Raw genomic sequence first — 11515 nt, 5'->3', positions numbered from 1 at the left:
AACAAACAGTAGGCTACTATTAATTAAAATGCTACATTTGGTATTAAATCAGGAATGGTCTTGAACAGGCTTGTACTTGGTCCTTCTCACCTATTCACAGGGCAATGATGACACCAGAATAATACTAAAAATATTCAGGATTATTCATAGCTAAAAATACAGAATTATGTCAGACACATATGCATGTACTCTGTTACTGACTGCACATAAATATTGTAAATATTAAATATTGCATTTTTATTAAATAATGTGTTTTATTTTTACTTATTATTAATAATTAATAAACATAGGAGGTCACACATTTGAGCTTCTGGGTTTAATTATATTCGACGATAAATTAAGTATATCTAAACTTTCATTTTGGGTGAATTACTGTATATACAATACATAGTATCACTATGCATGATGCATATTGTTTGTGAAAATATATTATTACATCCCGCCTTAATAGTCACCTAGGGTGCCAAATGGAGTAGGATGAGCACTGACCTCAACTGTTACTCAACGGCACACTTTGACCTTGAAATTACTCTATAGTTTAGAATAAGTTGTAGATTTCAAAACAGCTTTTATTTGCAGCCAATTTCATTGTCAGTTTAAAAAAAAAATCTCTTACAAATATTAAAGCAAAACAACACTCCATGGTTTCCCCTTTAATGTATAAACATAATCACATTTGTCACATTTTTATCATAATCATCTCAGGCATCAGGCTGGTTGGAGGTTCACGCTGTTCTGGAAGACTAGAGGTTCCTCATGGGAACACATGGCACACAGTGTGTGCTGCTGCCTTTGACCAGCAGGATGCAGAGGTTGTGTGTAGAGAGCTGGACTGTGGGGCTCCTGTACAGGTGCTGGGAGAAGATGTTTTTGGAAAAGGAGACGCTCAGATGTGGACACAAGAGATTCAGTGTGGGGGAGACGAGTATCAGTTTGCTCTCTGCCCAATGTCACCTTCACACAATTGTTCCTATGACAATGATGTGAGCGTTGTATGTGCTGGTAGGAGAACAACGTGAACTATACAAGTATGGACATAAAATCATTGAGTAATATTGTAAAACTATTATTTTACTTTTTTCTCTATCTTTCCTGTGCCCTTTTTACCTTTAGAAACAGCAGGGCCGGCCCGAGGCATAAGCGAACTAAGCGGCTGCTTGGGGCCCCCTGGCCAATAGGGGGCCCCCCAATCGTGTTTTCCCCAATCGTGCCATGTCACAAAAAAGGATGTATCCCTCTGGTGCCGAAAAAAGAAAGAAGAAAAAGACAGAGGAGGAGAAAAAAGAGCAAGATAAAGGTATGTTTGCATAATTATTTACAGAATGTTTTGTGCAGCAGCACAAATTGTGCTCATGTCACTTGAGGTAGCAGCTAGTCATGACTCATGATCTTATATAAGCCATCACCAGAGCTAACGTTAAATCGCATTATTAATATACATTTATCTAGGTGTATTTCAGGAATTGATTATAGATATCAGTTTAAGTTGAAAGGGATGCCATATTTCTTTATTTCTATATTATTTATTTATTAATATGGTGGCGAGTGATGTAGCAGTGCTATCCTCGGTAACACTTTAGAATAATGGTCCGTCATTAATAAGTAACTATGCAGTAAGTAATGCAGGACTAATGAGTAGATCTACATTAACACTTGAGCTACTACTATTAACTAATATAGAAACAAGCTTAACTAATCAGTAAGTAATATCAAATTTAGGACAAAGATAGTTCCTTATTAGCTAATCAATAATTAGAGAATGACATTGGCATCAATAATAACTAACGTTAATAGGTAACTATGAGAAATTATAAAGAATTACTAATTAATTACTAATCACAACATTAAAGTGTTTGAGATGTGAGCAATTGTCTTTTTTTACTCTCAGTGTGGTCATAAAATGCATCATTAATTACTCAAGTGTTACCTAGTCACTATGCAGGAACTACTAGTGATCAGGACCATTATTTTAAAGTGAAAACCATGTTTTTCACTTTAAAATAATGGTGCAGACCACTAGTAGTTCATCTCAACATCGTCATAAAATGCATCGCTAATTAATCAAGTACCTAGTCATTTTCTTCAAGAACTACTAGTGATCAGGACCATTATTTTAAAGTGAAAAACATGTTTTTCACTTTAAAATAATGGTTTGTGATCAGTAGTAGTTCCTGCATAGTGACTAGCTAACACTTGAGTAATTAATGATGCATTTTATGATTATATTCAAAGTAAAAATTATGACTGATTACATCTCAGACACATGCTAATGTTCTTTACAATTTGTCCATTAGTTAATAGTTATTAATGATGGTAATATCATTAGGTAATTACTGATTAGTTAATAAGGAACTATCTTCTAAATTTGATATTACTTACTGATTAGTTAAGCTTGTTTCTATATTAGTTAATAGTAGTAGCTGAAGTGTTAATGTAGATCTACTCATTAGTCCTGCATTACTTCCTGCATAGTTACTTATTAATGACAGACCATTATTCTAAAGTGTTACCCTATCCTCACATTTATAGGCTGCAGTAGATCACCATGTTAAGTTTTCACCATACTGCAATTATGCCTCATTTGCCAATAGAATATGAATTGTTAGGTGTGGTCACTGGTGTGGAATTGCTTGTTGTGTAAGTAATGATGACAAAACAAACTCATTCTGCTCGAGCAATTATGCAATGCTATTTTTTTTTCATAACACTGTTGAAGTACTTTGGAGCACAACCAACTCTACCCGCCCCTGATGTTTCAAGTGTCAGTGCCTCCACAGCTGATGATACAGCAGGTGAGGTTTTTCTGGTTTTTCATTGAGGCAAATGGTTACATAGCCTGTTAATATGACATGACACATTTAACATAGCTTTTTATTTATTTGTTTGTTTGTTTGTTTGCTTGTTTGTTTATTTTATCATTGCAGGTTCATCCACTGCAGAGTTACAAGCACCTGAAAGTGACGAGCAGTTACAAGCACTTACATTCACTGATACATCAGTTTCAACCTCAGCCAGCATGACAGGTCAGTTAATCTAACAGTTTTTGTTTTGTGTTAGCTTTACTGTAAAATGTCCTGTGTTATGTTATAATTTTATTTTTTAAATCTAATGTCCCTACAGGTCCTTCTACATCTGCACCCACTACTATAGATTTCCCATCCACTCCCTCAACAAGCTCCAGCTATCAAGATAGATCAACAGCTCCTCCAGTTGACCCAGTTGAATGGTCAGAATTCCTGTCAGACTCAGAAAGGACTGATCTGGTAAAAAGAGGGCCAGTGCCAATAAGTGACACCTTCACCTTCCCCAAGAAATCAGATGGACGAAGCTTTCACTACCACTATACATACAGACAATTAGTTAATGGGGAAAAAATCAAGCGAAGCTGGTTAATTTATTCAAAAAAAAAAAGATGCGGTTTACTGCTTCTGTTGCAAATTATTCTTGAAGAAGTCCACAAAACTGTCAACAGAGGGACAGCGTGATTGGGTAAATGTAGGTGCTTTGCTGAAACAGCATGAGAATAGTCCAGATCATTGCAATAATATGGTGAAGTGGAAAGACTTTGCCCTCCATCTTTCTAAGCAGAAGACTATTGATGCAACAGAAATGGCCCTTTTGGAGGCAGAAAAAAAATCGTTGGAGAGATGTTCTCATCCGTTTGATTAGTATCATTCAGTCTTTGGCAGAGAGGAATCTTGCACTCAGGGGGTCTGTCGATACTTTGCATCAGGCCAACAATGGGAACTTCCTTAAAGAGGTGGAACTGATAGCAAAATTTGACCCTGTGTTAAAAGACCACATCAGACGAATTGATAGTGGAATGCAGCACAACACGTACCTAGGTAAGACTATCCAGAATGAGCTGATAGAGTGTGTCAGTGACAAAATAATTGAGGTAATGGTGGCAGAAATCAAGAACTGCAAATATTATTCAATTATTTTAGACTGTACACCTGATGTTAGTCTCCATGAACAAATGTCTGTTGTGGTGCGCACAGTCACTCTGGGCAAAACACCAGAAATAAAAGAGCACTTTTTAGGATTTCTGATAGCTCCAGAATCCACTGGCCTGGGTTTGTCCAGTCTAATTCTTAACAGGCTTGAGGAATTGAACATCCCTTTTCAGGATTGTCGGGGGCAGTCCTATGACAATGGGGCTAATATGAAGGGAAAAAACAAAGATGTGCAGGCTAGGCTATTGGTTAAAAATCCAAGAGCTTTTTATGTGCCTTGCAGTTCTCATACTCTAAATCTGACAGTGTCAGATGCAGCTAAAGCATCAACGGATGCTTCTTGTTTTTTTGGAAATGTGGAGAAGGTGTACAATTTGTTCGCTGGGTCCACTCAAAGGTGGGCCATCTTACGGAAGTTTGTTGACCTCACCCTCAAGTCCTGGAGTGAGACGCTCTGGGAAAGCCGGATAAAAAGCATTGAAGCTTTGCGCTACCAGTCAGAGAAGGTGAGGGAAGCCCTGCTAGAAGTTAGAAATAAAGCGACGGACCCTGTAGTGGCTGTTGAAGCCAACTCCCTTGCGGAAGAAATAGGTTCATCATTAATCATTTCAGATTTGTTGTGTCGTCTGGTATGACATTTTGTCTAAAATTAACATCACTAGCAAGCTTCTACAGTCAACCAACATGCAGCTTGATGTAGCTGTTAACCTTGTACAAAAGAACAAAGCCGAACTCATCAGTTACCGAAAAACAGGCTTCTGTGATGCACAGACATCTGCAAAAGAAATTTGTGAGCAGATGAACACAGAAGCAGTGCTGAAAGAAAAGCGATTGCATTCTACAAAAAGGCACTTTGCCTATGAGGCTGCAGATGAGCCAATAGTGGATGCTATGAAGAGGCTAGAAGTGTCCTTTTTTAATGCTGTAGTGGACTGTAGCATTCAGTCGTTGGAGGATAGATTTAAGTCTCTAAGTGAGGTTAAAGAAAACTTTGGAGTGCTGCTCAATTTTAGGGAGCTAGATCGGAAGATCCGGAGGGAACAATGTGAGCTTCATGGGGAAAAACTCTCTTGTGGAGAGGAGGCTGATATTGATGGTAGTGCAGTGGCTGTAGAGATTGAGAGTCTTCCTGAACTTCCCCAAACTATGATGACCGCCCTTGAGCTTCTCACATACCTCTCACAAAATGAGATGTGTGAGCTTTACCCAAATCTTTGGGTAGCTCTCAGGATAGCCTGCACTCTGCCTGTGACAGTTGCCTCAGCAGAGAGGAGCTTTTCCAAGCTCAAATTGATTAAAACATACTTGAGATCATCAATGGCCCAGGAAAGACTAAGTGGACTTGCAGTTATTAGTATTAATAACAAAGTTGGCCAAGCAATACCATACAATGATGTCATCAGTGACTTTGCCTCCAGAAAAGCTAGGAAGGAACGATTTTGAGGTCATTGTTGTACAATTGCCATTGTTGAACCCTTGCTATTCTTATGTTTCTAATTAATCTATTTTTTTGTAACATTATATTTTTGATTATATTAATGTTTGTCTATTTTGGTTTTATTTAAAAGATTGCACATTTAATGCACATTTGCATTTGCTAATTATTTATTTCATGTTTTGTGACAGTTTGTATACAGAAGTTTAAGAATAAAGTATTTTAAGTATCGATTTTTTTATTATTTATTTTGTATTAATACATAACCTCACTGTATTCATTTATAATGTAACATTATAGTGTGACATTTGTGTCAATAATCTTCAACCACAGGTGACTTCACGTGGTGGGAGGGGGGCCCCCAAATCAAATGCTGCTTAGGGCCCCCAAGAGGCTCGGGCCGGCACTGCAACCCACGCATCACTGCTACACACGTATGATGTGTACATGTTAGATCATGTTCCTCTCAGACTGAGTGGACGGGAGGGCCGGTGCTCTGGGAGGCTGGAGGTGTATCATAACGCTGTTTGAGGAGATCCATTACAGACCCAATAATCGACACACTGGGTTATTTTACCATGCTGACATGTGTAATGATTCTACAGGTCTTTTGTCAGTTAAAGTGAAGAAATGATAATCTTGTTAGGCTTCCTGCTTTTAACCACAGAATTCAGCAGTGAAAACCACAGCGCTGTGTTTGTGCTGCAGTCAGTGAGAGAGCACACAGGTGTTAGTGTGAGAGGAGGTTTGACGAAGGGTAGACATCCGTGTCAGCATTTCTGAACTCATTTATTAATGCAGTTCATCATTTGAACAACATTTTGGTTGATTTTACACTGTAAGAAAAAAAAAAAGTAGAAAAATGGAAAAGTTGCTGGTAATTTTCTGCCAGGAAAGTATCTTTCATTTTTACAGAAAATTCCTTCATATTAACACAATACATTGTGCATGTTTTAACTGACTTTTCTAAGAGCATATGCTTTATTTTATGCTTTATTTTCATTGATGCAGACAAAATGGATAAAGACTCTCCAGAGGAGTATGATGTCATCTCTGATATACACGATTGTGAGAATTTTTCATACTAAAATTATTACTTCAACATAAATAAATAGGAGAGCAGATATCACTTAGTGCTTGTTTAGAGACAGTGATGTTATCTCTGTCTTTTGACACAGATCACATGAATGAGACCTATGATGACGCCACAACCATGAGAGAAGATGATTTTTACAGTCTCGTTTTTCACTGTTCATTTTAGCATGACACAGATTTACAAAATATGCAACTGCTGTACATCTTTAGAGGACAATTTAGAGGAATTATGATGATGTCATCTCTTGTGAATGAAATGTTGGAGCTGTAAGGGAGTCTGAGGGGGTTTCAATCAGACGTGTCTTATTATGTTCACCTCTGGCAACCAGTTTCATCTAAAACAAATCATTTGTTCATCATCTTACTTATTTTCATTTACTCTCAGCTCAAGTAGTCACCAGCTGGTGGCACATATCTAAATTCTGATTATATTGCAAAATTTACATAGATTTAGATTTTTTTTTTTTTTTAATTGACAGAGAACTGGGAAGAGGAGCCAAATGAACAGGGAGAGAGTGTGTGAACTGCCTACAATTACAGCTATTAATATATATATAAAAAGAAATACAGATTAATATTGTCTAAACCTTTTCATTCAACCAGGAGAAATGCAGAGGACTCTTTGTCTCCTTGTTCTGATTTCATGTCTCATTACTTTAATAGAGAAAGTTTAACAAATATTATTTTAGTAATTGTCGTATTTCGAGCACCTTCTAATGACGAGGGGTTCGGTTCATTCCCCCCAGAAGCCGCTTCCACTGGTGCTGAATTGTACCGGTCGCTGTCCATGGTGCTGGAGGAGTGTCCGCTCTGCATTTGTCATGGAAACAAGTGATCAGACGAACCAAAAAAAATGTAATCATAACGATGGGCTATTGCTTAAACCTTAAAGAAGTATATTAAATATTATTTTAACGCAAATATGAAAATATGAAATGTAAGAGCTTTAACTCTGTATTAAGATTCTACTGTGTAATTAATACCTCTGATCATGTTCTGTCATTTGTAATTAATTTCAGTGAAGTAAATGGTAAAGTGTGCTAATTACAGTATATACACATCAGCACATGTGTCTTGAGGTCTATGCATAATTTCCTAAGGAAAGTGCGACCCCCTTCAACAAAAACCAAAAAAAATAAAAAATAAAAATAAACAGAGTGCCCATCATCATCATCTTTTATCTTCTGGAAATATAGTACAACGATATTGCAGTGCTTAATGTATTCCTCTAGTTGTAATATTTAAAATGTAATGATAATTGATTAAAAAAACTTTTTTTGTGTGTGTCCATGATTGAGTTTCCATTATCATTTTTCATATAATGATGATAACATTTCCCTGCAAGTTTCACAAATTGACTCGATCATCTTAAGTAGCTTAGCATTTGCAGGGGACAAAACCCCTGAATCTGAAGTAGGAATATCAAACTAGCAATATAGATGCGGCAAACTCTCAATAGAATTTATTTGAACTAAAAAAAAAAAAATGATTGCGGTCCCTTTAATTGCTGTTACGCAGGTGATGTGATGTGGCGTATGTGATTGGTTGAGTTAAGTTTGCAGACTAGGATGACGGAAAGCTGTAGCTGTTTAGCGAAATAAAAATATCCGTGCGATTTATAACATGTATGCTCATTGCAAGAAAAGGTAAGTTATATCCTGTCTAAACACACACACACACACACACAAAAAACATTGATGAGATGACCTATGACCACACTGTTGTTGTTGTTTTTTAACTAACCTACCCAATAGATTAAACAAGAATGAGCGAAGTACTAAGATTTTAGAGTTTCTGTTTATCATGCTAAATTATGTTTGTGTTTTGGGAACACTATTGTTATAATTGCCTTTGTTGCTCTGTTTCAGCGCAAATACTGCTCCAGATATGAATGAGGTTCTTACAGGTTTGAGAACTCTTTATTTATTTATTTTTAAGTCATTACTGTCATAGGTTTGTTAAAGCAGTTTTGATGCTTAATAATGCTTCACTATGATTTCAGTTTCAAGCTGTTCAAACCAACTGCAACATTAGAGTTCATATAGCCTTGGCATATAGACAGACAGAATATCCATGGTGGTGGTCTGTATAATGACAGTTCAGACTCATCCAGCTCGTACCACTTGTGTAATTTCAGTCATATTTTACGATCTTTTACTGCCATCGTGTGGATACAATGAGAATTTATATACTAAAACGTAGGCTACTGTAGCCTATATAGGTTATCATATGATTAAAGCCAACCATTGTGAACGCTTGTTGTTGTTGTTTTGTGTGTGTGTGTGGTTCAGGTAAACCATACATTATGGGGCCAAAATATATGAAGGTAAATCAGTAGCAAAACTCAGTTTGAATTTGAGAATTTGTGATATTAATATTCGTATTTGTAAATTGAAGTTTACATTCACGCAAAGACAAAAAACACGTTTTAAAGTCGAAGTTGCAGATAAATAGTTAGGCTACAAATGTGTAAAATGACGTTCACATAAACAAAATGACAGACAAAATTGTGTAGCTTATGACATACATGTATTTACTTTTGCACTTTACTTCAATGTAACGTGCCCATTCTATGTAATTCATTTTTATCAACAAATGGTCTGCATCAATACTTCTTATGATGAAAGAAAGAAAGAAAGAAAGAAAGAAAGAAAAAGATAAAATAAATAAATGTAAAAGGGCTAAATTCTTCTGTGAATCAACGTCTTTGTATTTTTATTAACATTAATAATATAACAATGTGAAATACTAAGATTATTAAATGTGGTGGCACTGCTTAATGCTTTCACTAAAAATTGTTTGCCTGATTTAGATTCATGATTTAGAGACTACAGCATGCTTAAAACACATGAAATAAATTGTACAAATGTATCTGTGGCCTAGTAAAGCAATAAGCCTTGTGAAGCTGTGGTTTACAGTGAATTTATAACCGCTAAGGCGCGTTGTTAAAACCCCCTTAAGTTCACTGTAAGCCATGGCTTCACAAGGCTTATTGCTTTTATAAAACGATTACCACACATTACAAACATTAAAGCCAAAAAATATGTATCAATGCAACTTTCATGAAGTAAAATCAACAAAAGCCTTCCTTCCCCTGAAAAAATAGTCCCTGACAGTGAACAGCAAAATAAGTTACATTATTATGCCAGATGGCGGCAAAGATTGTCTTTGAGTGAGTCACTCAGTCACAAAGACTTTTATATTAAAACTTGTTGTGAACATGGAACAAGACGCAAAAGACAAATGCTTTGACTAGCACTGTCAGTGTCAGGCACGGGAAAACGTCTCAGGTTACGTATGTAACCATGGTTCCCTGAGAGGGAAGGAGATGCTGCGTCAAACGCTGTGGGAACGCCTCTGCATGATTGCGTCGTGAAGCACATGTGAAATCAGTCCAATGGCGTGACGGAAAGTCATAGGTGTGTGACGTCATGACCAGGAAACTATAGGCTTGTTTGAGATGCACCTATCCTCGCCTGAAGTTCAGCTAAGAGTAGGCAGCTGCAGTGAGGGGAGGAGTGAAAAAAGTGCAGGCAAGACGGACAGTTCTCTGTTCTCGTAGTGGATCAGAACCTACGAGATCAAAGGCAGATATCGTGGGATTTCACACTTGTGCGCTGTGTTGCTGATAAATTGGATGTAATTTTAGTTCTGTTGCTTTTATATGAAAATAAACATAATGGACAAGACACCAAAAGTACGTGTTATTTATTTCCATTCAAAAGATGTGTGTATCACTCACTTTAACTTTAATTATAGACATGTTTTTATATATATATATTTTTTTATAAATGACAACAATTACATAACCCATCGCAGATCGCAGTGTCAGAGATTCTGGATATATTTGCACATTATTTTTACACATAAAAACATGGTATTAGAGTTTTAAAATCAAACATTTTAAAACAGATCAATACATCACAGTTGTTTATACCAATAAGCTTTAAGCTGTGTCGTCAGCAAGTCGTTTCCCATCGTGCTTTTGGTCAGCACAGTCGCCCTCGCGAGACTTTTTTGACACACGTCGGCATGACATCAGAGCAAGGCGGCCCACCCTCGGATACATTTCCAACCGGCATGCATCTTGCGGTGATCGGTTCTGCGCAGAATTTGCTCATCTCAAACAAGCCTTATAAAGCACACTTGAACCAAACAGCATTAGCTTCTGATAGGTCGAAGCAAGTCGGTCACAGGCAGCAGGGAGTATGGTAAAGTAATGCAGTGTCTTGTTCCCTCTCAGGGAACCATGGTTACGTACATAACCTGAGACGTTCCCTTTCAAGGGAACTAGCACTGCGTCAAACACTGTGGGAACACAATACCCACGGTGCCATAGTACCAAGTGTCTGTGTGAAACCGAAGCGCGCATTTATCCCGTGTGAATTGGCCATTAATATTACAGACGTCCTGTGATAAAATTACATTACTCCACCTCCCAATGTAAAACTAATCCCATCCGAATGCGATCAGCTATGTTTTCGGGAATTTTACAACGGCTTTGAACGCGGCTCAACCATTCAGAATCAAGGATCAAAACTACCAGAAAACTATCCATTTAATAACATTTTTGTAACCGATGCTGTTGTGATAATTCTGTCATTTCTTGTGTAAATAAATTACAAAGGTAGAACTCGATAGTATGTAGTTGCAAGTGTAGTTTCAGTTGATTGATTGGTAAGTATCCACTTCATCTAGCGCCTGCTTTGTTCTCTGTGTTATAAAATATCTTGTTAAAATTTTACTTAATGAGAACCCCACCCCACTGATTCAGTCCGTGAGTTTGAATCATTCGATTCTGATCGTTGTGCTCATGGTTGTGCTAACCCGTTTGAATAATTAAGTGTAAAGAATCGATTCAAAAGATTCATTAGGGAATCGGAATTTTTGAAACATTGCATAATTCTTGGAATTATTGCCAGGAAAATGATTATTCTATTCATTTTACTGCAGTCAATTATTTATGAGTAAAATTGTGCTGGAACAGACAGCAGTAGGCTATTTTTTACTGTGGCTCGTGTCAAAGTCA

General features: G+C 37.0%; 2 protein-coding genes across 7 annotated transcripts in view; both read left to right on the top strand.

Moving 5' to 3' along the window:
• The window catches only part of LOC125245419 (scavenger receptor cysteine-rich type 1 protein M130-like), a 48422-nt gene that overhangs the window by 22593 nt on the left and 14314 nt on the right, over nucleotides 1-11515 (top strand). The window lies entirely within an intron of this gene.
• LOC125245444 (scavenger receptor cysteine-rich type 1 protein M130-like) lies at nucleotides 360-5799 on the top strand. 3 transcript variants are annotated; one of them, XM_048156041.1, is made up of 5 exons: nucleotides 363-1002; nucleotides 1114-1297; nucleotides 2717-2792; nucleotides 2925-3023; nucleotides 3121-5499. In XM_048156041.1, the coding sequence occupies exon 5, from the start codon at nucleotides 3599-3601 to the stop codon at nucleotides 4589-4591; it is 993 nt and encodes a 330-aa protein (XP_048011998.1). In that variant the 5' UTR covers nucleotides 363-1002; nucleotides 1114-1297; nucleotides 2717-2792; nucleotides 2925-3023; nucleotides 3121-3598; the 3' UTR covers nucleotides 4592-5499. The 3 variants fall into 3 exon arrangements, 2 of the variants coding, with proteins under 2 accessions (XP_048011999.1, XP_048011998.1); XR_007179529.1 differs by lacking the exons at nucleotides 2717-2792; nucleotides 2925-3023; nucleotides 3121-5499 and adding an exon at nucleotides 5725-5799 and having other exon boundaries at nucleotides 360-1002; XM_048156042.1 differs by lacking the exons at nucleotides 2717-2792; nucleotides 2925-3023; nucleotides 3121-5499 and having other exon boundaries at nucleotides 360-1002; nucleotides 1114-2370.

This window comes from Megalobrama amblycephala, linkage group LG14 (genome assembly GCF_018812025.1).
Source record: "Megalobrama amblycephala isolate DHTTF-2021 linkage group LG14, ASM1881202v1, whole genome shotgun sequence".
NCBI classification, from domain to species: Eukaryota; Metazoa; Chordata; class Actinopteri; order Cypriniformes; family Xenocyprididae; genus Megalobrama; species Megalobrama amblycephala.
The sequence above is the reverse complement of the archived record's forward strand: the minus strand, read 5'-3'. Positions and strand labels throughout refer to the sequence as shown.